Source organism: Vulpes vulpes, chromosome 9 (assembly GCF_048418805.1).
Source record: "Vulpes vulpes isolate BD-2025 chromosome 9, VulVul3, whole genome shotgun sequence".
In the NCBI taxonomy this organism is placed as follows: Eukaryota; Metazoa; Chordata; class Mammalia; order Carnivora; family Canidae; genus Vulpes; species Vulpes vulpes.
Window position 1 is genome coordinate 17,002,416 of NC_132788.1, and position 24,570 is coordinate 17,026,985.

A 24,570-nucleotide genomic window follows, 5' to 3' on the forward strand; every position below is an offset into this window, starting at 1 on the left:
CATTCATGAGAGACAGAGAGAGAGAGAAGAGAGGCAGAGACACAGGCAGAGGGAGAAGCAGGCTCCACGCAGGGAGCCTGACATGGGACTCGATCCTGGGTCTCCAGGATCAGGCCCTGGGCTAAAGGCGGTGCTAAACCGCTGAGCCACCAGGGCTGCCCAAAAGATTTTATTTTTAAGTAATCTCTATCCCCCCAATGTGGGGCTTGAACTTACAATGACAGTTGGTGGAGCACATTTGGTTGTGTGCTCCTCCTGGACCCATTTATTGGTGCCCCTCCTGGACCCATTTATTTATTTATTTTAAAGATTTTATTTATTTGAGAAAGAGCACATGTGGATAAGGACGAGTCGGGTAGAGGGAGAGGGAGAAGCAGACTCCCCACTGAGCAGGGGGCTCCATGGACCTGATCCATGGACCCCGAGCATGACCTGAGCCCCAGACAGGTGCTAAACTGACTGAGTCACCCAGGCGCCCCACCTCCTAGACCCTTTTTTATAGATGCCAGTTTTACTGGGATAATTCCTGGTCCATGAGAGGCATGAGTTTCTCACTGGGAGCCTGGAGAAGAGGAGAGGTGCTGGAGGGCAGGCAGGAGAAATAGGAGGCAGGTCTGGATGTCCAATCTGTCCAGGCCCGGCTTGGTGAGACAGTGTCATACTCCTCTGGCACTGGCCAGCCTGGGACTCTGTGCTCCTCGCTCTACCTGGGGTGAATGCTGTGAGCCCGGCTGACTTACCCAGATGAGCCGGGTGGGCAGGAGAAGGGCAGCATCCAGAGCACCTCCAGCACTTGGCCAAGGCTGTCTGCACCCATTTGAGAAAGATAATCACCAGAAAGAACCTCGGACAGGGCTACAGGTTAGCCTTGCCTGGGAAGGACAGGCCAGTGGAGTCCCCATCCCAAGGGACCAGCCTACCCACCCTGGGAGACCCCACTGGCTTCACTGGTAGTTGATTTGAGAAACAAAAACAATCAGTGAAGAGTGCTAGGTACTAGGTGAGTCTACCCTCAGGTATGTTTGAGTTGAGGTGGGGGCCAGAGGTTCCCTACCAGATTTAGGGCTTGATTCACCCACCACCCCCAGTCCTAATCCCAAAGGACATTTCAGAAAGGTGTATGGGTGCTGCTGGGTGCTCTAGACCTACCCACCCCACCTCCAGGTAGCTTGAGGAATGGGCCACAGCCTCAGCTTTATTTTCACAGAAATGATCAAAGCTGGACTTCAGAGGCTTTTGTCCTGTGGGGCTCTTTTTGGAAGGAACCTTGGTGGAGACTGTTTGTGTTGGCTCCTCAGGCACCTGTTGATATAATTTACACCTTCCTATAATTGTCTCACCTTTTGCCTGGATGGCTGCCTTTATTTTCATAGAAAAGATCAAGGCTTTCTGTGGCTTAGGAGTGCACCAGGCCAGAACACCTGGTCGGCAACGGGACGGCCTCCTTGGCGCCACCTACTGTCAGAGGTAGCACACGACAGGGAGCTACAGAGGAGAATGCGCCCAAAAGGGGCCATTCACCCCTCCGTCAATACCTGGGCCCTGGCACAGTGAGAATATGGAAAAATATAGCCTTTTTTGTTGCTTTCCTGAAGGTAATGGTCAAGTGGCAGCAACTGAGATGGCATGAATGAAATAAGACTATATGGCAATGAGTGCTGAGAGCTAATGTGGAACATACAAGGCGGGCCCCGTGAGTACAGAGCAGAGGTCATCTGTATGTAAGGATGGACGGGACTTGACAGGTGGAACGGACAGACGCCAACCGATGGGGTGGGTGCAGGTGGAATGCTCAGTTTAGGGCAGAGGCTGAAGGAGGTACCAAGAGAAGACTAGAAAGGGAGATGGGAGCCTTGAATGCCAGAAGAAATGGTCTGAACTTCACCTGAGGCTCTGGAAACATTTTGAAAATTTAAAGCAGGGAAGTGACAGGTTGGAAAAGGTGGGCTGGGATATTAACATGGTCGGATCCCTACCTGTAACCAAGCCTGGTGGGCCAGCAGTGTCCTAAGGAGTGGAGGAGAACAAAATGTGGGATAGGAGCCCCTTGTGAAATGGGTATGCCAGTGAGTTGCTGAATGCCTTTGGAAGGCTGGATGGGTTTTTTTGTTTTTGTTTTTGTTTTTGTTTTGGCTGGATGGGTTGAAGCTGAAATCCAGTTCTTTAGTTGTGGCAGGCAGCTCTCTTTGCAGGAGCCTGAGGGTTTCAGAGTGCTCTGCAGCTACACAGCCAGCCTGAGCTTGGGAGCAAACTTCTTTGGAAGATGGAGTTATTAGCCAAACCCATTGGTCAGAGGAGAAGGTTGGGGGCAGTCTTCGATCTTTTACCTTGCTCTCCCTCCACCCATGCCAAGCCAGCTGTGAGCGCCCACTCCACATGACCCAGATATAGTGTGTGTATGTGTGGCAACTATCTAATTATGAGACTGCAATTTGTCCAGTGCTGTGCCCTCTTGAGTTTTTTTTTTTTTTTTTTTTTTTTGCATTTGGGGGAATAACTTCAGAAATGAAGACAGATTCAAGTTAGAAGTTCCCTGAGAGAGCATGGGTGCTTCAGTGGTAGAGTGTCTGCCTTTGGCTCAGGGCGTGATCCCAGAGTCGGGGGATGGAGTCCCACATTGAGCCTGCTTCTCCCTTTTCCTGTGTCTCTGCATTTCTCTGTGTCTCTTGTGAATAAATAAATAAAATCTAAAAAAATAAAAAGTTCCCCAGAGAGCATCTAACATAGCCCCTTTAGTTAGAAATGGGAAGGTGACATTCCCAAAGTTACACGGCTAGATAATCTTAACACACAGACGTTTTAAGTGCTTTAAGGCTCACAGTTCTGAGATAGGTATTGCTATCCCCTTTCTTCTATAAATGAAGAAACTGTGGACAGGGAGGATGAGTAACCGGTCCAAGCACTCCTAGCTGGTAAGGGGAAGGGGTGGGAATGGCACCTGGAGTCTGAATCCCGCATTTCTGGTTTGGGGTGGGGAGTTTTTGCCCCTCTATCAGCAGAGGCTGCCTCCCAGGCCACAAGGGAGGTCACCATGGCTCCCAGCCTTCTCTACTCTGGCAGGAGCTGCCCCCAGCCTCTTGGCTTTGACCTTCCTCCCACCGGGCCTAGCTCAGTGCTGAGCTTTGCAGGAAATGTGCTTCCTGAAGCTGGGACTTCCCCACGGAGGACGAGGGGCAGCTGGGCATCCCTGGTTTCATCCTGAGAGATGACTCTGCCCGGCCACCATGTGTCTCAGGAACTCAGGGCAGCTGCTCACCAGACAGGTGGGCAGTGAGGGGGTGGCTTTGCCATTCCTTCAAGCATCTCTCAAAGGGAAAGGATTCTCCCTTAGTAGTAGGGAGGGTGGGAGATACAGAGCCCTTTGGGTGGCGAAGGCGGGACCTAGCCCTGGTCACAGGGCTGCTCCAGTCAGGGCTTCAGAAGGCAGATGGGAGGGAAGTGTGTAGCCCCCACGAAGGATCCCCATCACCAGATACCCCTCAGGCATATCTATGTGGCGGGGTGCAGGCGTGTGGCCTGGAAGGGAGTGTGCTTGGGTGTGTGTGGGTGGGGGTGTGGGTTCTTTTGAGCCCACACAAAGCCTTGTGCTGAGACACTGCATTCCTGCTGGCTGGGCTTCCTGTTCCAGATGCATTCTTGCCCCAGAGTCACCAGGGAGACTGCTTGGAATCTGGCCCCACATTCTCCAAATTCAGGGCGAGATCTGGCAAAGGTTCCCCCCCTTTACCTCCTCACCCTCTCTTTGGAGGAAGGAAGCCACCTGATAGGGGCCAGCCCTCCAACCCTCCTACCTAGGGAGGGCCGGGGTGGGGTCGGACACTGCCTCTGGGGTTTGGTGCCACACATCCTGTTGGACAAGCATAAAGCAGTTCCTGCCAGGCCCTGTGTTCAGTGTCCCCGTCTATATCTGGGCAAGGGGAATGGAGTAGCGGTGCTGCCTAGAAGGATGGGGTTAGGAGGGGGCAACCCAGAGGACCTGTGCCTAGCAGGGTAGGGCTTGGCCTGAAAATCAAGGTAATTGAATGGCAGGTAATTGAGGCACTAGGCTCTCATTCTGTCTCCCGACTTGGCTACCGGCTTCCGTTTCCTCTTCGTATACAGTTAGAATCTTCTAGTTTGTGGCCCCCTGGTAGGGCTCCCGCGTAAGGCGCTTGAGGAAGGGTATGAAGGAGCAAGGAGCAGAGCCGGGTGGGAAGCGTCTTCTCCCCTCCCGGTTAACGGCCACTTCCTTCCCGGGGCTCGGCCCCAGCCCCTCCCCCCAGGCTCAGGTGCAAGTTTGCACGTCCACCAGCTCCCTTATCTGCCTCCCGGGGGTTTGGGCTCTGCCGGGGTTTTTCCAGCCCCGTCCCCTTCCTCCGGAGAGGGAGGTCTCCTTGGAGGCCGGCGGCCCCTCGGGTCACCCTCGGCAGCTCCCCTTTCAGGCTGGGAGCCTCTGGGGGTGAAGGGCGGTGGAGTGCATGGGCCCAAGGAGGATGGGGGTGGGGACACGGCCTCCAGGCTGCTGCTCGGCCCCCCGGGCCCAGTTCCCCGAGGTGCTCGGGTGAGGAAGAGGAGGGGGCGCCGGCCGCGGGCGCTCGGCGCAGGGGGACCGTCGGCCGCGGCGGGCTTGGGGCGGGCCCGGGGCACACGGCGCGGGGCGCGGGGCCGCGGGTCGGGGTCGGGGTCGGGGTCGGGGCTCTGCCGCAGCCCCGTGGGGCTCCACTTCCTTCCGCGCTCGCGTCCAGGCCCCGCCAACGCCCCCCATCCGCGGCGGCATCTCGGCGGCAGGAAGACGGCGCAGCCTGGGAACCGGGAGTGGGGGCGGGGCGGGGCGGGGGCACCTCCAGCCGACGGCGCCCGCGGGGCGAGCGGGGCGCCCGGAGCGCGAAGGTCGGCGGGTCCAGGCGCGGCCCCGGCGCCCCCGGCCGCTCACCTGCGGCCCCTCCCCGCCCCCCCCCCCGCCCCCGCCCCCGCCCCCGCGGGAGGGTCCCGGGCCGCGCCCAGCCGGGCCGGACGCGTGCGGAGCCGCCAGCCTGCGGGGGGAGGCCGGCCGGGCGCCGCGTCGGGGCCATGCTGGGCCGGCGGCGCGTCTTCGCGGTGGAGCCGCTCGGCGGCCGGGGTGAGTCCCCCCTCGCCCCCCGCCCCCGCCCCTGCTCCGGGGCCGCCCCCGCCCCTGCGCGTCCGCCCCGCCCGGCCTCGCCGCCTCCCCTCGGACGGGCTGGGGATGGCGCCGCGCCCCGGAGCCCCCGGGCCGGGGCGGTGGACCGGCCCCCTCCATCCCGGCCGCCCTGCCTCCCCCCGTGGATCCCCCCCGCGGGGGCGGCCGCGTTCCCGAAGGAGAGGGGAGCCGGGGGCGGCCGTCGGTCTGTCCGCTCCCGCGGCGCTGGTGCATCAGGCTGGGCGGGCCGAGCCCGAGGGCAGCCCTGGGGCCGGGCGCGGCTTCGCCTGCGGCCCCCCATCAGCCCCCCCTTCCCCCCCAGCTCTCCAAAAAATCTTCACTATTTCTCATTTTAAAGCACAGCAGCCCGCCACGGCTACGGCGATTGTTATTTTTATGACCCTCCCCGGGAGCTCCCGGAGGGACTTGGTCCCGCACCCCAGTCCCGACCCCAGGCTTCCTTCTCTGTGCCTTTCCCCGTGTCCCGACGTGGGGTGGGGGTGGGGGTGGGGGTGGGGGTGGTCACAGTAGGTCACAGCCCTACTGCCCCGTGGGGAGTAGTTGGAGAGACCGAGGCTCCCCGTTCACCACTTGGAGGTCTTAGGCGACCCCGGCTCCAGGGCACAAGGGATCCCAAGAGCAGCAGCTGCCCCCTCAAAAGGGGGGACCGGCCAGACAGGGAGCCGATGAATGTGCCCTACCAGGCTTTGCCTACCACACAGCCCAGATCCCCGGGGGGCTGTGATGGCCAACAAAGACTACTTGTGACGGGAACCCATCTTAACTTCTCCAGGCCAGGGAAGGGAGAGACCTGGGCGGGGCGGTGGCCACCCAGTGGCTCGCCTCCCTCCACCTCTGGCCCAGGACACTCCTCCGCGGGGAATGCTGCCAGCTGCCAGGAATGCTGGGGGCGTCAGGGGCGGCCTGCCCAGCCTGATACTCACTCTCCTGGCAGATGGGGTTGCTGAGGACTTGGCGCTCGGCTGCGTAGTACCTGGAGTCAGCAGCACCTACAGACGGATCCCGGACGCTGCTCAGGGGTGCTCGCTGGCCTCCTGGAAGGCGGATGGGCAGTTGAGAGGTCCCAGGAGGCAGGAGCCGCTTCTCAAACTGGCCTCCCGGGACTCAGGAGTGGAGATGGTGGTTGGAGACAGCCCCCTGACCGCCTCACCGGGCCTTTCTCAGGACTCTCTGGACTTTGAGCCCACAGGGAGCCCTGAGCCCCCGGCCCTCGCTTCCATGGAGCCTCCCGCCCACCTAGGCCGGCTTGTGGCCAGCCATAAGCTGGAGCAGGTGCTGGAGCGGTCCCGCCAACTCCCGGCTTCCCCTGCCGGCGCGCCGCCCCACCACTGCTCCCTGAAGCCACCAAGCAAGACTGAATATGATGTGCCCCTTTTTGGAGCAGGGGAACAGGAGGCCACTGAGGCAGAAACGGACCTAGAGGCAGGCCTGGAAGAAGCAGAGGTGGTGAGTGCCACGCCACCTCTCAGGCTGGGTGAAGAGTGCGATGGAAATGGTCCTTTCACACGGGGGTGGGGGGTGGGTTGTGGGTTGCTGGCTGTGGGGCCTCACTGGCTCTTTCTCCTTGGAGCTCTCTCGGGGTGGGGCATTCCTTGCTTCTAATTGACGGGTTGTTCTTGCCTCGGCCCACTCCCAGCTGTGTGGAGGGGGGCAGGACGGGGCCGGCCTGGCCATGCCTGGCCGGGTAGGGAGGCCAGCTGGTGGTGTGCGCCTACTATCCCCGGCCCCTCCGCTCCCATCTGCTGGCTGCCCAGGATGGGCGTCTGGCTGAGTTCAGGGGTCTCTCCTACCTCACTCTGTCCCACAGGTCGGGGGCCTGGGGCCTGAAGCCTGGGCCTGTCTCCCAGGGCAGGGTCTCCGCTACCTGGAACACCTGTGCCTCGTGCTGGAGCAGATGGCAAGGCTTCAGCAGCTCTACCTGCAGCTGCAGACCCAGAGGCCCCCAAGGGTGAGTGAGCTGCAGGTGGACAGGCCAGTGGGGGGTGGGTGGTGACAGGTGAGTGGGGGAGGCAGAGAAGGTCTGGGACCCCTGGAACTAGGGCTCCCTTCAGAACAACCTCAGCCCTCTAGTCAGGTCCCAAGTGCCCGTCTGTCCTATGCACAGGATCCTGAAGCGGAGGAGGCAGAGGAAGAGGAGGAGGTGGGGGAGCCAATCCTGGCACCTTCACCTCCACCTTCTCGTGCCCCAGGCAATGAGGCACGCAAACTGCTGAGCCAGACAGAGGAGACAGGTGAGGGGCCATGGCATCTCCCACTGTGTCTTGCCTGCCCAGGGCCCCCCAGGCAGACCCTTTGAGTCTTGGCCTTGATGGGTGGCTTCCTGCTTCTGGCCCTGGGTAATCTGATTCTCTTTCTGAAGGGGCAAAAACAGCAGCAGCAGCCCTAAAGGTAGGGCTGCCAAGTGCCAACCCTGCCAGGCTGTCAGAGGCCACCGCAGAGCCAGCCCACATCTTCCCACCCTCCCAGGGACACAAGGTAGGTGATGGGTGTGTGCGGAGGCAGGTGACAGGATGGGGAGGGGGTTAGGGGCTGGTTGGGATGTGTACATATCCCAAAGGCTGGAAACACTCAGAAAGTGATGGAATTCCTGGTTGGAGAGGGTAACTTGTCCTGGCTGTGGTGCCTGCTGTCTCTGGGAGCTTGCTCAGGGGTACGTTGTGGGGAGGAGCTCTGTGGTGATCCCCCCACCCTCTGCTCAGCCGGATCTCTCCCACTGGAACAAGGTCAAAGTCCTGCTCAACCGGATCCGTTGGAGGAGCCCGAAGCACCCTGAGTCCCCTGCCCCTTCTGATGGGCGTGCCCCTAGGTGAGTCCTGGGGCCCAGCCCAGGTTAGGGCAGCGAAAGGAGTGATGAACCCGGATGCTGAGATTGGACTGCCAGTTGTGGGTTTTTTTTTTTTTTTTTTGGGTCCCTTTGAAATCTGAGAGATGCAGGTAGTCTTGGAGAGGGTGCTGGAAGAAACAGAAATTAGCTAACACATCCCGTTTACAGAGGAGGAGGATGGGGACTGGACTGGGGAAGGCAGTTGCTTTCCTGAGGCCACATGTGTGGTGAGACGGTGGCAGGGGCAGGGCCAGAAGAGGGGAAACCCCCTCATGTCCTCCCAGCAAGCCCTCACCCCTTGCAGCTGAACCTTAGGCCACCTCCCAGATTTGCTGGGAGAGCAATGGGACACAGAGGATTCCCCAATAGATGATGGGGGGTGATGGTGAATAACTCAGTGGGGCAAGGAAGCACCATGCCGAAGTCCCCAGGCTCCCCACGGCAGATAGGCAATTCCCCATCAAGTCTGTGGCCATTGCTGCCTTCGTGTCCCCCTCCTAGCCTAAAGCTACCTTTCCTTTTGCACAGGATTGAGTCAAGGGGGGTCCCTGAAAGACCTCCATGCCAGCCACTCCGGAAGACCTTTATGCCATCATTTGTGGTTAAGAAGCAGCGAGCGAAAAACCTCTCTGTATGCTGAGACCTCCTGGTGCGGGACGTGACCCTGGGTGGAGGGGTGTGCAGTGAAGTCTTCTTCCTCGCCCTTTGCCCTCTGCTGCTTCTGGGCACTGCCAGGAAAAGCTGCTGATACTCACTCTTCTCTCTGAGGAGAGAGCTGGATCTTTCTCCTCTGGGCAGCCTGGTAGAGGAGCCCTGGTTCCCTGAGAGGCCCCCCAGGTGTGGCAGCCCCCGGGCTCCTTACTGGTTGCCAGAAATCCCTGGTCCTAGACAATGTGAACTAACTTATTTATCCGGAGTCCTTGGAGCAGGTTTGGCACGATGTCCTACTGGGGCATGGCGTGTCACAGACGTGGATCTATGCAAAATGATACATGTATCTCTGTGAGTGTGTCACTGTTGCGAACTGGCTGGATCCATCCCTGTCTTCTGAATCATGCGCTCAGGGGGTTGGTCCTCTGGGTGACGTAACTGGTGAGGTAACTGCGGAAGGATGGAACCGGCCTTCATTCCTCAGTGGGCTGATCTGGAGTCTTGCTTCCTCCTCATACCTTCGTGGGTAGCCCCAGGACGGGGCAGGAGGGCCCCACCTTGGGTGCCTCTGCAGAGAGCTTGCCTGTGGAGCAGAGCTCCTGAAGACCGAACCCGGAACGGAAGGTCAGGGACAACGTGGAGAAGAGCAGAGCAGTAACCTTCAAGATCTGTCCTCCGCCGCTTTGGTCCCTTTACACATCCGAGCCAAAACCAGAGACTCCTACTAGCTTTATGACCTTGACAAAAATCCCTTAACTTTTCTGAGCCATGGCTTCCTACTTAACCTCCCAGATGGTTTCATGATACCTGCCCCACCTACCTCACAGTCTTGTTATGAAGATAAAATGAGATTAAACTGTCTCATCCCAGTGCACTGTGAATGTTAAATGAACGGGGAGGGGGAGGAGGGTATGGTGTTGGGAGGAGGCCACCCTGGAGGGAGGACGGGGAGGCCTGAGGCGGCTACGGGAGGACTGGGGCTGCCAGTGGAGACTTAAGTGAGGAGCAGGCAAGACTTGAAGCAGGTCACTTCTCCAAGGTCTTAGGTTTCATAGCTTGGGAATTAGGGCACCGATTCCCGACCTCTGTGACCTTCCAGAGTTGTGAGGACTAAAGGAAAATGTTCCTGAGCACGTGGCAAATGTCTACCAAGATACTGTGGTGGTTTATTTATTGCAGCACCTTAGGCTCCCAGCTCTTTGGGAATTGAGGACGGGGAAAAGGCTCAGTCTCCAGTAGGTATCCGGAGGTCGGGAGGGGCGCTGTCAATGCCAGGGCCGGGCTGGGGATGAAGTCACCGGCTTGAGTCCCTCAGGAACGCCTCCTAGAGATGGCCACCGCGGGGGCGCCCCTCCGCCCTCAGTCAGGAGGGGCTGTTTCTGCGGCTGCAGCCCGGGGCTCCCCCAGAAGGAGCCCAGGTGTCGGGCGGTAGGTGCTCTCTTTAGGGGTCCTGCTCCTGCCGGGTGTTTTTCTTTTTTGGATTAGGAACCAACGCGCCAGAACCTGCTTTTCCAATGGGACCGTTAAGCGGGGGCACCACCGAGGCCCGGCTTCCTAACGCGCATCGGATCGGGGAAGGCGCACTTCCGCTCCACAGTGGGAGCGGGATGGCAGGCCCGCGTGGGGGAAGGGAGAAGTCGGTGGAGAGGAGGGAGGGACCATATCCGGGAGAGTGGCAGCTTCCGACCAGTGGTCGCGCTTCCGGAGAGGCGCTTCCGGTGGTGGCGGCAGCAGCGGCTGTGGTGGTTCCGGGTGTCTTTGTCCCCCCGGTGTCGCGGCCCTGGCCCGCAGGTGGGTTGGGGGGCCCCCCGCCGCCCCTCTGCCCGTCTGCCCCTCCCCCGGCCGAGGGGCTGCGAGGGCCGGGCGGCCAAGATGCACGGGGCGCGGAAGGGGCCGAGCCCCCCTCGGACTGCGAGCCCCGTCTCCCTGGCAACGGCCTCGGCCCTGGGGGCGGGCGGGAGGAGGAGGAGAAACCGCGCGCCTCGGTCCTCCCACGGTGGCCCCGCCGCGGCCCGGCCCGGGAGGCCCGGTGCCGGCGGCTGCTGAGGCGGGAGCGGGGGCCCGGGGCGCTCGGGAGCTCGGGAGCGGCGGGGCGGGCGGGCGCGCTGCCGGATTCGCGGCGGCCGGGCCCCGGGGCTCCCTTCGCAGCAGCCCGTCCGGGGAACAACGGGCCGGGCTTCCGGGGACAGGGCCCACACCTCCTCCTCTCCCGCACCGGCCTCCTCCATTTTCCCGGGCCTGGTGGAGGCCCTTTTGACGGATGTATTTGAATGAATGAGTGTCACCGGGGTCTCCCCAGGCATCCGCCGAGAGGGAGAGGGGCGCCAAGTTGTTGGCGACCTGGGTGCGAGGCTCAGCTCTGTCACCGACTGGTGATGTGACCCTCGGCAAGCCTCAGCCTCTTCGAGCTTCAGTTTCCTTTTCTTTAAAAACAGCCTGACAGCATCACCCACCACGACACTACCGTGAGGGCACCCTGGAACGGGGTAGTTTTTGCATTTCCTGCTTTATGTGCTCTCCGGCTCCTCCATTCATTCTCCCTACCCACCTGCACACCTACATCAAGATCCTCCGTTACTTTTTGGCTGGGGTGTCTGTGTGTGTGTGTGTGGGGGGGGGGGAGTCGATGGAAAATTTCCCTCTGAGCTCTTAACTTCTTTCTTTTCCAATTAAAGGTTTTTTTCTAAGACTCTGAAAGAGGACAGCATTCCCAATGTCCCAGTTTAAGCGCCAGCGGATCAACCCGCTTCCAGGGGGACGCAACTTCTCAGGTGATCACCTTTATCCCTGTTTGGCCCCGTAGTGGGTATGACGTGCTTTGGAGTTAGTCTTTTAGAATGTGGCTTTGGGGGTTTCTCTGGGGGAGCACTGTTTGCTGCCCACGTTTCATAGGAAGATAGGAGACGAGCACGGTGGTGGCAAGTGAGACCCTGCGGAGGAGTTGCTTCGAGTCCCTTTGCCCTTTGGGTCCGCCGTACCTTCTGGTGGACTCTGTTGCTCAAAATGGTGGGTGCAGCTCCTGGAGATTGCTTCTCTGTCCACATAGGCGCAGCTTCAACATCTCTTCTGGGTCCTCCTCCTGGTTTGCTCACTCCTCCTGTGGCCACAGACCTGTCCCAAAATGCCAGGCACCTTCAGGTAGGTTGTGCATTTTTTCTAGTGAGCTTCAGCATTTGGGACTAGCGCAGCATGCATGGGTGCCTGGTGCTTTCATTCTTGCATTGCCATATTCATCCTTCCTGGAGCTCCTGGCCTGGACCAGGATGGAGGTAACTAGACACCTCTGACCGGGAGTCCTAAGTTCTGGCTGAAATCTCTTGGGTGCTTCTTGGAATTAAAGAATTGGAAATCCCAGAAGAAGCCTGTGAGCTAAGGTTCAGTGTGATCTTTTCCTCCTCCCGGCATTAGATTATGACTGTTCTGTCTGTGTGCTTCCTTCATGTGACCCTTGATGCCATCCTCTGTTGAGCTAGATGGGGTTTGGCCGGAGATGAGATGCTAATGGCAGAGCGTGGACAAATGCGGTTACTTTCAAACTGCACTATTCTCTTACAGGGTGGGGAGAAGCAGCGGGTCTTCACTGGCATTGTTACCAGCTTGCATGACTACTTTGGGGTGGTGGATGAAGAGGTCTTTTTTCAGCTCAGGTAGGCTTGAGGTTAGTCCCTTTCTGGAAATGCTTGTTGAATTCAGTTCTGTCACCATGCTGGTGGGGCCCCTCTGAAGCCATTGCTTTGCTGTTTTTATGCAAGGTGTGCAAAATCTTGATGGGCAGGGCCTCATAGGGGCAGTCAAGGTGGCTTGGCCAGGGTCTCTCTCCTGACTGGGTCTCCTGGCTTGTGTGCTGGCAGTGTGGTGAAGGGCCGGCTGCCCCAGCTGGGTGAGAAGGTACTGGTGAAGGCTGCATACAACCCAGGCCAGGCAGTGCCCTGGAATGCTGTCAAGGTGCAAACGCTCTCCAACCAGGTATTCGTCTTTCTGGTGTCTGCATTGGAAAGGGGAGGGGGGGAACCCCCAGTGCCTTGACAGCTGGGCAAGAACCTTACTTTTGTCAAGGGGTGGGGCTGTATCTTTCCAAGGTAGTGAGCACATCAGCCACAGGATTCCCTGAATTTCCTGGTTACTGTCCTACAGCCCCTGCTGAAGTCCCCAGCCCCTCCCCTTCTACATGTGGCAGCCCTGGGCCAGAAGCAAGGGATTCTGGGAGCTCAGCCCCAGCTGATCTTCCAGCCTCACCGGATTCCTCCGCTCTTTCCTCAGAAGCGTGCGTACCAGTGGGATGGATGTTGGGGTGTGGCTTTATGGGGTATTTTGGATGAATGGGCCTGTTCAGGCTGTTACTCTCAGACTAGGAGGGGGTACTTTTATCACTGGAGGAAAGGGACAGGGAAGTTGGGCAGATATGTAGGGTTTTAGAGTCACCAGCCATTTCTTCTCTGTAGCTCTGAGTCTCTTCCAAACATCCCACACACTTCATCTGAGCCACCTGAACAGATTTCCTGCTCGGGGCCCTCACGGACGATTGGATCAAGGCCGAAGGTAAGAGAATGATCAAATAGGGAAGATACTTTATTTGTCTCTAGGAGCAGTGTCTCTTTGCCACCTGTTGACACCAACATTCTTTTTCTGCAACTAGATCCTGGGCCTTTTCCCCTGAAATAAGTTGATGCACTGAGATGTATATGCCGATGTCAGAACTTTATAAATTGGTTCAGCAGGGATTTGATAATATAGTTTATCTTTCAAAATACCACATTAAAATTTTAAAATATAGAAATTTCCCTTTTAATTCTTGTCCTTAAGACTGAAATGCCAAAAATCAAAACTATGCAGAAACTGGTGACTGTCCAAAAAATGGGAATGTCTTAATTTGTAGTATAAATTTGTAGTATAAATGTCTTAATTTGTAGTATAAAGTTTCTTTATATACACTGTACACCTCAGTGTAGCGTTAGAGTCTATAGGTTGCACTCTTCCCAAAAAGTCCAGGCCTGTGCCTAGAACATGTAGATAGCTTCATGGCACATGTGCAGCCGGCATGGTAGCTTTGGGACGTTGGGGGTGTTTTAGGCCATCCTGTATCATCTCTGAGCTTCAGGGACTGCTGGGAGCACACTCCCCATTCTCTCCAGCTCATGTGTTCCTTCTCCTGCCTTACTCTCTCCCTAGAAGGTTATGTTTATATTCCTAGGAGTTAAGCTCTGGGCTAGTTTGTTGGAGACTTGTTTTAGTTCTTCTGTCGGTTCTTACTTTAATTTTTTTATTATGGAAAATTGCAAATATAAGCAAAGCAAACAAAAGGATGTTCCCTTGGGCTAGGTCATCATGAACTCTAACTAGGAGAATGGTTCTGTGGTCCAGGATTGTTTTCCACTGTGCTTCCACTACTTGAAACGCTTTGTTCTGTCCTCAAGTCACTGGTGTATATTTTGCATACACCTATACCTCTTGTCCTGTGCATCTTCCCTGTCTCCAATTTTCAGACTTTGTACCTCTCCCATCCTGTGGGTTTATTAAAGGCATCATTACCAAATCACAGCAAGTGCCCTGAGGGATAGTGTAGCCTGGGTGGGAATTAGTGGTTGCTATTGACTTTGTGCTTTAGTTTCAAATTCTGTATAGTCACATGCATTTGATTGTCCTGGACACGCCAAGCCCTGTGTGAGGCCTGTGTGACATGATTCTCACCATAATGCTTTGGCGTCATGGCTTCTAGAGAAAGGAGGTCTTGCCACTGGCTGAGATATAGCACCATCAGTCAGTACAGAGAGGCTGCGAAGTAGGAAAGGGAGCAGTAGGAGTTAGGTCACTCGGGGAGAACAACAATTTACAAAGGAGTCCAGCTACTTTAGCGTTTTGACTGGAAGCCAAGTTTTATTTTAAATTTCAGGTTTTGGGATAATGGTGGTGGGAGGTAACGGAGGTAACGGGTGTCTCCGTTGGACTGCCAGTACTGAACTACTGAGGTTTTTGGACAGGCGTATCCAGCGGGATGCCATCGCAGCATCCTGCTGAGGTTACTGAGATGTCTCCCACTGGTACCACTTTTCTAATGTGTTCTTTACAATTCACAGTGAGGAGAGAAAACTGGCCATTGAATTCTAGGATTCAGTGGGACATCCACCGTCACTAGGGGTGGACAGCCTTTACTGAAGTGTTCACCCAGTCGTGGATGAGCTGAGCAGAGCTGTCAGAATGACTCTTAGAAACGTGCAAGTACTGACATCCCGTAAAGGCAAGATTGCAAGGCAGCTTTCGGATGGAGATGCTAATAAACCAGGAAATGAGCCAGGCAGATAGAGAAATGATGAAAAACTTTGTGTTGAATGTAATGAACTTAGATGCCCAGGGCTGGAATGATCAGGGAAACAAGACAGGTGGGTCTGAAGGGAAGAGCAGAGGCCTTCTGGTAAATAGACTGCAGTCTGCGCCATACCTGGGCAGGAAGAACTGACAGTGATTTCCTTTCTCTCGTGAGACATGCGGGTTTTGTTTTCTCTTATCAGTCTGGCATTTTATAATGGTCTAAAGGTTTTTCTTTTTTTTGTTTTTACTTCTGAACCCATAAAGTATTGAAACTGTCATAAGTATAGAAATGTATAAAGTAGTACATGCTATTAGGTAGGTAAAGTTAAAATACGATAAAAATGTGTCATTCCCTGTAAAGATTACCATTCTTAAAGACCTTTAGAAAACAATTTTGAAAAGAGAAATTACTTACTGCTTTTTTTTCTCTATGTTCTTTTGTGGTCTTTATGAGCATACTTTTTATAATTTTTCTGAGTATGAGCATATTTTTTATAATTTTTTTCAATTTTAATTTAAAAAAATTTTAACTTTAGAGTCCAAATTATGTCTATACATTGTGATTAAAGTGATCAAACATTTTTTTCCATATTGTGGTATAATCCTAAAAGTTCAAGTATTAACTAGATTTGAATGTGGTTTTCGTATTCTTGGCTTGATTTTTTTTTTTTTTAAGATTTTATTTATTGGGGGCACCTGAGTGGCTCAGTGGTTGAGTGTCTGCTTTTGGCTCAGGTTGTGATCCCTGGGTCTTGGGATCGATGGAGTCCCACGTTGGGCTCCCTGCGGGGAGCCTACTTCTCTCTTAGCCTGTCTCTGCCTCTCTCTCTCTGTCTTTGATGAATAAATAAATAAAATCTTAAAAAAAAATCTTTTTATTTTATTTTATTTTATTTTATTTATTTATTTTTTTATTGTAGAGAGAGAGCATGTGAGTAGAAGCAGGGAGAGAGGCAGAGGGAGAGTGAAAGGGAGAAGCAGACTCTCCTTTGAGCAGGGAGCCCGACGTGGGGCTCGATCACAGACCCCTGGAATCATGACCTGAGCTGAAGGCAGACAGACGCTTAACGCTGAGCTACCCAGGCGCCTCTCAGCGTGAATTTTTTCCACTATTCATAGTCTTATGTTTTTCTTTTGAGTTAACTTCCTTGGGATAATATTTTCAAGAATGGAATAATTGGATCAAAGGGTTTTAGTGTTTTTATGACTTAAATGCATAGTGCTAAGGGTTTGTTACAAGAACTGTCTCTTAATAAAACTTCCTTTATAGAATCCTTTGCATGATGCTATATATGTGTCTCATGTTAAAAATCAGTTAAAATGTTGGCATTTCAAAAAATTACGTTAGCTATAATTTTTAAGTTCAGAAAAATACAAAAATTATTCACAAGCCTTACCAGTCAGAGGTGTCCATCATTAATACTTTCTAAGATATATTTTTTAAAAGTAATCTTTGCACCCAGCCTGGGGCTCAAACTTACAACCCTGAGATCAAGAGTCACATGTTCCACTAACTAAGCCAGTCAGGCGTGCCCCAATACTTTACTACTTTTCAGTCTTTTAAAGCTTTTTTTGCACAGTTGAGACAATACTATATACATACTTTCCTGTACTAGTCTTTTTGCTCACCATGGGTGGTTTTCTGTTTATAAGTATTTAAATGTCCATTTTAATAACTTTATAACAATGTTATAAATGTTAGATGGCTGTTAGCTAGGCTTCTTTATCCATTTCTTTGATGTTGGGGATTCAGATTGTTTCCAGTTCTTTTAGGCCAGTAGGTATTGAATCTTAATGTAACATTGTGGTTTCTTCCTTCTGGTGATGGATCAACCCCCCCAGCGATGACTATGACTCCAAGAAACGCAAGCAGCGGGCTGGTGGAGAGACTTGGGGTGCTAAGAAACCAAGGCATGACCTGCCTCCTTACCGGGTCCATCTCACTCCCTATACTGTGGACAGGTGAGTGGTGAGGCTGGGGTGGGGGGGGTGAGGCTTTTGCAGCTGGTAACAGTTTCTTGTGTAAATGAGATACAGTCTGTGCAAGAATAAGTGTGTTTGTGTGTAGGGTCATGCGCCTAGGACCTTTCTGTTTCTTAATCTAACAATTTTTAGATTCTTTTTTTTTTTTTTTAAAGATTTTATTTATTTATTCATGAGAGACACAGAGACAGGCAGAGACACAGGCAAGGGAGAAGCATGCTCCTCGCAGGGAGCCTGATGTGGGACCCGATCCCGGGACCCCAGGATCATGCCCTGGGCCAAAGGCAGACACCAAAATGCTGAGCCACCCAGGGATCCCAGTTTTTAGCTTCTGAATCTCCAATTTTGACCATCATAGTGCCTTGGACATGGATGCCTTGATAGAGCTTTTGTGATTTTATCACCAGAAATAATTATGCCAGGTTATCATTAAGGTTTACCGGTCAGAATCCAGGTACCCAATACCAGTTCTAATTTAGGTAGAAAAGTCCTAATCTTAGGCATCCCGGGACTGGTTTTCCAGGGGGACCTTAGACTCATTTTTAGAGTGCTCCAGAGCATGGGAGGACTCTGGCCTGCAAGCTTATGTATCGTGGTTCGGAACTGATTGACTCAGAGGCAGATGAGTGATTCCAGCAGTGTGGAGGCAGGGCTCCGGCCACTGCCCCGGTAGCAAAGTTCACCTAAGCCCGAGCTCAGGGGAGGGGGCAGCCTCCTGGCACCTCCTCCTCGAGGTGCAAGGGAAAGAGGGCTTGTTGCTGCCCTTTCTGGCATCAGTGGTTCCTCTCTGCAGGGCCAGGTAGGGCCTGTCCCGTGCCCCCTGCTAACCCAGCTGCTCTCCCAGGTTAGTCTCATAGGATGGCGTGGTCCCCATATCTTGGAGAAGGATGCAGGTAGCGCCTCCTGCTAATCAGAATGTGACTGCCGGCAGGTAGCCACACACATGTCTACGGAAGCCTCTTGTACGTACTGGTTGGGATTTTGCTTTTTCACTTAATGTGTCTTAGAATCTATTCCATGTTAGCATTTGTTAGATTAGTCTCATACTTTTCACCACCTACGCAATATTCCACTGAATGGATAGACCATTTATTTCACCAGCTCTCTGTTTCCACATTTTAATCATCCTACATATTATTGTCACAAACAGTCTGTGTGGACAGGGGCAAGTAGTTTACTGAGGTCATTTCCTGGAAATGGAGTAGCTGGCTCAGAGGTTCTGATGTTGAACTTGCACATCCACTGCCGGTTCTCTCAAAGAGGCTGTGTTGGTTTCCATTCTTGCCCGAGGGGCCTGAAGTGCTCAGTTTTCCTTTCCCCCTGCTGTTGGCAGTGCTATGCTACCAAACTTTTCAATCCTTGTCAGTCTCTCTGGAGAAAAGTAATATTCTGATTTGCATGTCTTTAATTCTAAGTGAGATTGAGCAGGCGTTCACAGGCTTTTAAGTCTCTTTTCTTTTTCTGGTAAGTACCTGTTAATGACCATTTTCTCAGTTTTCTCTCAGACTCGTGAACCTTCTTGTGAACCTGATATAATTTGTTTGCTTCTCTTCAATTAAGATAGTGAGCCGTAGCTGTCAGATATGCAAATGTTTTTCTGGTTTTTCTTTCCCAGTTCGACTTTACTTTGCTGTTAGAGGCTGAAACATTTTAGTGGTCAAATCTCATCCATCTTTTTCTATTCAGAGATGTCTTCTTCCCAGATTAGAAAATAATCTGCCCTTTTTCTTCCCCCAAGTCTTTCATGGTTCCATTTTTTAAATAGTGTGGTCTTTGCTCAGTCTGGATCCCCTTGCTTTCTTCCCCCAGCCCTACCTGTGACTTCTTAGAGCTCCAGCGCCGCTACCGCAGCCTCCTGGTGCCCTCCGATTTTCTGGCTGTGTGTCTGAGCTGGCTGTCAGCCTTCCCTCTGAGCCAGCCCTTTTCCCTCCATCCTCCAAGCCGCATCCAGGTATCTTCTGAGAAGGAGCCAGCTCCAGATGCTGGTGCTGAGCCCACCCCTGCAGACAGTGACCCCGCTTACAGTTCTAAGGTAAGAGGACTGAGGTCCTGCTGCCTTGTCCCATGGTTGGAGGCCAGTAAAGTTCTTGAGCGTGTCCTTCATGCTGCCCTACACAGGTACTGCTGCTCTCTTCCCCGGGACTGGAGGAACTGTATCGTTGTTGCATGCTCTTTGTGGATGACCTGGCTGAGCCAAGGGAGACACCAGAACATCCTCTGAAGCAGATTAAAGTAAGAGCTGGAGTTCATGAGGCAGGAGGTAGTCCTGGATGACGGCCAGGCCCTGTCACGTTTTCAGCAGCCTGGCTCCTGTTCACGAGCTCGTAGAAACAAGGAGCCCAGAGCTGAAATGACCACTCATTTCACCAGAAGGACAGCATGGCTTAGGATGTTCTTGTCAGAAAAAGTTACATGGCTAGTTCATGTTTGTAGGTGGAGAGATCCATCCTCCCCTGCTTTCTACCCCGTGTGGCAGACTCTTCACCATATCCTGCTGCTTTCATTCCCCAGGGGTGGTAAGCTGCCTCCTGGTTAGAGATCCAGATAATTGTCTTTTTATCTCATTTATTTTTGCAGTTTTTGCTGAGCCGGAAAGAAGAAGAAGCAGTGCTGGTTGGGGGGGAGTGGTCTCCCTCTTTGGATGGCCTCGACCCCAAGGGCGACCCGCAGGTGCTAGTCCGCACTGCCATTCGCTGTGCGCAAGCCCAGACTGGCATTGACTTGAGCGCCTGCACAAAGTGGTGAGTGGCTGTTCTGGGCTTCTCTTTGGTGGCTCATTGGCACGACTGTCTGGGAGACCAGGTTCCTGTGCCTTTCTGACCTGTCAGCATTCTTCTTTTCCCCCAGGCCTACCTCACCCCTCCCTCCAGCCCTTGCAGATGATCGTCTTGGTTGTGAGCATGACTAGGATGTGTATGTGTGTTGAGGGCCAGCCGACCCTTCAAGGCTTGTCACATGCAACCCCCCAGCCACGTTAGTGGTCCTTGGTGCTGGGAGCACCCTGGATAGTAATTGTCTGCTTACTCATGTTGGCCCATCGGGGAACCACTTCTTGAGGACTTGGTCTCTTTTGTTTTCATGTTTTCAAAGCTGCATGTACAGTATGTGCTCATTAAATGTTGGTTGGAAACTGAAGCACCTGTGAAGGTTGTGGGTCAGGACTTCTTTTTTCCTTTTGCCGTGAGCAGGTGGCGCTTTGCTGAGTTTCAGTACCTGCAGCCGGGTCCCCCAAGACGGCTCCAGACTGTGGTGGTGTACTTGCCAGATGTCTGGACCATCATGCCTACTTTGGAAGAGTGGGAGGCCCTGTGCCAGCAGAAAGCTGCAGAGGCAGCTCCCCCAGCCCAAGAGGTGTCTGGGGTAAGGCTAAGCCTTACAGACAAGTGGGCAGAGTGGGTGCCCTGACCTCTGGTCGCAGGTTGTCATAGCTCTTGGCTTTTGTCGCAGGAAGCAGAGCCTCCGGAGCAGGCAGCTGATACATCAGAGCAAGTAGCAGACACCTCTAAACAGAATGCGGAGAATCCGGAGGCCACCACACAGCAGGAAATGGACACTGATCTCCCCGAGGCCCCTCCACCCCCTCTAGAACCTGCTGTCATGGCCCGCCCTGGCTGTGTAAACCTGTCCCTCCATAGCATTGTGGAGGACCGGAGGCCAAAAGAAAGGATCTCTTTTGAAGTAGGTGTAGGGGTCTGGAAGGGCTGTGTGGCAGGGTGTATGGGATGGAGGGCTTGGAACATTCCCTTTCTCCAGATGCTCACGGGCTGCTGTTGTCTCTTCCACAAGGTGATGGTGTTGGCTGAGCTGTTTTTGGAGATGCTCCAGAGGGATTTTGGCTATAGGATTTATAAAATGCTGCTGAGCCTTCCTGAAAAGGTAGTGGCTCCGCCTGAACCTGAGAAGGAGGAGGCAGCCAAGGAAGAAGAAGCAGTCAAGGAAGAGGCTGCCAAGGAGCCCAAAGATGAGGTACAGAGTGAGGGCACAGCTGCTGAGTCAGACGCCCCACCGGTGAGTACTTCTGCTGCCCGCCTGGGCACTGGGGCTGCACACGGGAGTGCCGAGCGGGTTTGAGCACTGCTGGGGGTCCTGCAGGCTCTTCTCACTGTCCCCTCACTGCCTGCATGCACCCCGTTGCCTTGGCACGTCCTCAGGAGCAGGACACTGCACTCTGCCACATGGCCACACAGCCAGGAGGTGGGGTGCTGGGAGGCAGGTGGGCCTGGAAGTGTGGCTGATGGGCCACGGCAGCACAGAAGTTAATATGCTCTGAGGACAGGGGTTTTGGCTCCTTGATGGTTAACTAGCACACTGCATTTTCTTAATGCTTTCTAAAGTGCATGGGTCTGCTTCTTCCTAAATGCTATTGAGTAAATGTAATTTCTTATGGGACTGAAATTGACTCCTAAAGAGAATGCCAGGTGCCTGAGAATTGCCCTGGTTCACTCTGAACCCCATGTCACAACGCAGTAAACCAGACTGTATAGAGAAACCTTACCGCGGTGCCCAAACATGGCCAGCGCACAAATGTCGGCTCTTATCATTGTTAGCGGTTACAGGTGACCGTTCGCATCTTGGTTTGCTTCCAGAAGGAAGATGGGCTTTTGCCCAAACCTCCGTCTTCCGGGGGAGAGGAAGAAGAAAAACCCCGGGGTGAGGCATCCGAGGACCTCTGTGAGATGGCCCTTGACCCAGAGCTGCTCCTTCTAAGGGATGACGGCGAAGAAGAGTTTGGTACGTTCTGGCATCACGCAGCAGCCACCTGGCTCTGTAGCTGGTGCTCTCCTGTCATGGCTGTGCATCTGGGCCCCGGGGGGGAGGGAGGGGTCTCCTTGCTCCCTGCTTATCTCGGGCTTCCTGTAGCAGGAGCCAAGCTGGAAGATTCAGAGGTCCGGTCGGTTGCCTCGAACCAATCAGAGATGGAGTTCTCCTCTCTTCAGGACATGGTGAGACCTCTTTCCTGCTCCCCCCGCCCCACTGACAGTGAAGCCTAGCGAGGCCTCTGACTCACTGCTGGGATGGGGAGACTTTACCGTATGACTCCTGGCATCCTCTGACCGACAAAAGACAAATGTGGTTCTTGGCTTGCGGAGCGGTACTTTCACAGGATCCGGGATGCTTTAGTAGCTCCATCTGGGCGAACCAGGGCGGTGTCTGATGCAGGAGCACACTTGGCTCCTGTGTGTGTGTGACGGCCCCTGGTGCCCAAGTGGCCCAGGCTCCCATCTCCAGCTGGAAGGGGTACCCAGGTGTGATGATGTCAGCTCCTTTTTCAGGGGGTTACCTCCTGGGTGATTTCGCTGTTCAGAGAATGCTTTGTAATTCTTGTTCATCCTTGTCTATCTTGCAGCCCAAGGAGCTGGACCCCTCTGCCGTGCTCCCATTGGACTGTCTCCTTGCTTTTGTCTTCTTTGACGCCAACTGGTGTGGCTACTTGCACCGGCGGGACTTGGAGAGAATCCTGCTCACCCTTGGGCTCCGGCTCAGTGCAGAGCAGGTGCCTGCTCTTATATCCCCTCAGGCCTCCTCAGATGGCCTCCCCTGGTGCCTGTGCATGCACTGGACTCCCATGGGTGGCACAGGGTGCTTGCATGTCACAGGGGCAAGGGCTGCCCCTTCTCGTCAGTGGGTATCTTCGGTGTGTGTTTTCTGTAGGCCAAACAGCTGGTCAGCAGGGTGGTGACCCAGAACATCTGCCAGTACCGCAGCCTTCAGTACAGCCGCCAGGAGGGCACAGACGCCGGGCTTCCCGAGGAGGTGCTCTTTGGTGCGTCCTGAGGGAGTGCCCTGCAGCCTTCCCAGGAGGACGGGCAGGGCAGGCTGCTTTCTCCTCCTGAGAACCTCTCCCTAAATCTTCACGGCCCCTTCTAGGAAACCTGGACCTGCTACCTCCTTCGGGGAAAAACGCAAAACCAGGTGCTGCTCCCACGGAACACAAAGGCCTGGTGTCCCACAACGGCAGCCTCATCAACGTGGGGAACCTGTTGCAGCGTGCGGAGCAGCAGGACAGCGGACGGCTCTACCTGGAGAACAAGATTCACACACTGGAACTGAAGCTGGGTGAGTGGCCTGCGGCTGCAGGGACCCAACCAGGATAGGACATGCAGACGTGTGTCTTCATAGGCTCCTCACACCTCGGGCCTCTTGCCCTGGGCTGCGACACTCAACCTTAGCAGGGGTCTTTCTGCCATTTCCCCCCACCAGAGGAGAGCCATAATCGGTTCTCGGCCACAGAAGTGACGAACAAGACACTGGCGGCGGAGATGCAGGAGTTGCGCAGCCGGCTGGCCGAGGCGGAGGAGACGGCTCGGACAGCCGAGCGCCAGAAGAACCAGCTGCAACGGCTGCTCCAGGAATTCCGGAGGCGCCTGACCCCCCTGCAGCTGGAAATGCAGCGGATGGTTGAGAAGGTGAGCCCTCTCCCCACCCGGGGGAGAGCCAGGCCGGCTCGGTGTCCTGTCGGGAGGCTATGAGGGCGGGAGGCTGTGAGGGCGATAGCCAGCCACCGCTCCGCCCCTCCCGCCCCCACCCCAGTTCGCCACACCTCGCCTCGCCTTCCCCACTTGCTCCTTTCTGGGGATGGGTGTCAGTCTGGCCTCTGCTGCAGCCTGCTCCCAGCAAGGGGGGTCGGTGGGCACCCCCGTCCTGGACCTTCCTCCTCAAGTCCTGATTCTCGTTACAGGCTGACAGCTGGGTAGAGAAGGAGGAGCCGGCACCTAGCAACTGAAGGGGCCTGGCGCAGCAGCTGCCCTCCCGTGGGGTCAGCGATGGAGCCTGCTGACGTTCGAGCCCTTTTGGTTCCAGAAAGCAGCTGGAGCAGGACCTGGGAGCCATGGGCAGGGGTGGCTGACCCCTGTGCTCAGCCTCTGTAGAGGAGCTCAGGCCGTCAGGGTGGGGTCTGCGCTATGTGGGATGGATGAGTGGGGAACCCTGGTTCCACTTAACAACTAAATCCAACACCTTCTGCACCCCTCGAATGTCATTTTGCCCTCCACCTTGGGATTTCTCCTGGGGCCCTTTAGTCTTGTGCTTTCTCCTGTCCTTTTCCAGTTTAGAATAAGACAGGGGAGGAAAAGGCTTTTCAAGTATGTCATAAGGTCTGATGCCAATAAACTGAAGAAACAGACGTGGAATCTGGCGGGGGGGTAAGAGCCCTTCCTCCGGATGGCACAAATCCTGCTAGGTCCAGGAGCAGGTTCTTGGGGGAAGGGTCTCCCTTGGCCATCGCAGGAATGGAGTCCGTGCTAGCAAACTCTTGGTGTTGGGCTGCGTTTCCCAGAGAGCACTGTGTTCTAGCCACCCCAGACTTGCCAGAAGAAACCAGCACCTCCCCATGTTCAGAATGTGGTATTGGCTCTGGCCCAGCCTTTTTCCCTGTTCCCCCCCATAAGTCTCGCCTCTTTCCATAATCCGTGGTTTCAGTTTGACTTTGTATATAAAGTTGGTTTTTTTTTTTTTTTTTGGCTTTTTGTTTTTTAAATAAACCAAAGTCAAAAACAAGCCACGTGTCCTCCATAGCCCTTCCCTTCTTCCTCTTCTAGGTCTGCCTGTGCAGTCCCCCTTCCTCCCAGCCCTTAGTCCAGAAGGTAGGGCGGGGCAGTGGGAAGGACGAGCCCCTGGTGCTCTGGGCCCTGCCACCTGCTGGTCGAGA

At 54.7% G+C, this 24,570-nt stretch overlaps 2 protein-coding genes across 13 annotated transcripts; both read left to right on the forward strand.

The window, feature by feature from the left end:
- The first annotated feature begins 693 nt into the window (after nucleotides 1–693).
- C9H8orf58 (chromosome 9 C8orf58 homolog) lies at nucleotides 694–9,502 on the forward strand. Of its 7 annotated transcripts, none has more exons than XM_072719488.1 (7): nucleotides 694–3,263; nucleotides 6,093–6,604; nucleotides 6,966–7,106; nucleotides 7,263–7,389; nucleotides 7,518–7,633; nucleotides 7,882–7,964; nucleotides 8,511–9,502. In XM_072719488.1, the coding sequence occupies exons 1-7, from the start codon at nucleotides 3,206–3,208 to the stop codon at nucleotides 8,620–8,622; spliced, it is 1,149 nt and encodes a 382-aa protein (XP_072575589.1). In that variant the 5' UTR covers nucleotides 694–3,205; the 3' UTR covers nucleotides 8,623–9,502. The 7 variants fall into 7 exon arrangements, with proteins under 7 accessions (XP_072575589.1, XP_025863726.2, XP_072575591.1 ...); XM_026007941.2 differs by having other exon boundaries at nucleotides 3,060–3,263; nucleotides 7,858–7,964; XM_072719490.1 differs by lacking the exon at nucleotides 694–3,263 and adding an exon at nucleotides 3,875–4,014 and having other exon boundaries at nucleotides 7,858–7,964.
- Nucleotides 9,503–10,162: 660 nt separating this feature from the next.
- Nucleotides 10,163–24,419, forward strand: CCAR2 (cell cycle and apoptosis regulator 2). Of its 6 annotated transcripts, none has more exons than XM_026007933.2 (21): nucleotides 10,163–10,424; nucleotides 11,309–11,404; nucleotides 11,680–11,771; nucleotides 12,189–12,280; nucleotides 12,485–12,599; nucleotides 12,768–12,897; nucleotides 13,076–13,172; nucleotides 16,782–16,901; nucleotides 18,732–18,954; nucleotides 19,041–19,154; nucleotides 19,500–19,663; nucleotides 20,111–20,282; nucleotides 20,370–20,600; nucleotides 20,709–20,930; nucleotides 21,509–21,653; nucleotides 21,783–21,865; nucleotides 22,270–22,416; nucleotides 22,575–22,686; nucleotides 22,791–22,979; nucleotides 23,124–23,329; nucleotides 23,602–24,419. In XM_026007933.2, the coding sequence occupies exons 2-21, from the start codon at nucleotides 11,347–11,349 to the stop codon at nucleotides 23,644–23,646; spliced, it is 2,757 nt and encodes a 918-aa protein (XP_025863718.1). In that variant the 5' UTR covers nucleotides 10,163–10,424; nucleotides 11,309–11,346; the 3' UTR covers nucleotides 23,647–24,419. The 6 variants fall into 6 exon arrangements, with proteins under 6 accessions (XP_025863718.1, XP_025863721.1, XP_025863719.1 ...); XM_026007936.2 differs by having other exon boundaries at nucleotides 10,175–10,424; nucleotides 21,786–21,865; XM_026007934.2 differs by lacking the exon at nucleotides 10,163–10,424 and adding an exon at nucleotides 10,766–11,119.
- Nucleotides 24,420–24,570: the final 151 nt, after the last annotated feature.

Coding starts and splice junctions, on each gene's coding strand:
- C9H8orf58 (XM_026007940.2), top strand. CDS start 6,020: ATGCTGCCAGCTGCCAGGAATGCTGGGGGCGTCAGGGGCGGCCTGCCC. Junction 6,605..6,965: donor GCCTGGAAGAAGCAGAGGTG/GTGAGTGCCACG, acceptor TCTGTCCCACAG/GTCGGGGGCCTGGGGCCTGA. Junction 7,390..7,517: donor GAGCCAGACAGAGGAGACAG/GTGAGGGGCCAT, acceptor CTCTTTCTGAAG/GGGCAAAAACAGCAGCAGCA.
- CCAR2 (XM_026007933.2), top strand. CDS start 11,347: ATGTCCCAGTTTAAGCGCCAGCGGATCAACCCGCTTCCAGGGGGACGC. Junction 21,654..21,782: donor TGACGGCGAAGAAGAGTTTG/GTACGTTCTGGC, acceptor GGCTTCCTGTAG/CAGGAGCCAAGCTGGAAGAT. Junction 22,417..22,574: donor TCCGGCTCAGTGCAGAGCAG/GTGCCTGCTCTT, acceptor TGTTTTCTGTAG/GCCAAACAGCTGGTCAGCAG.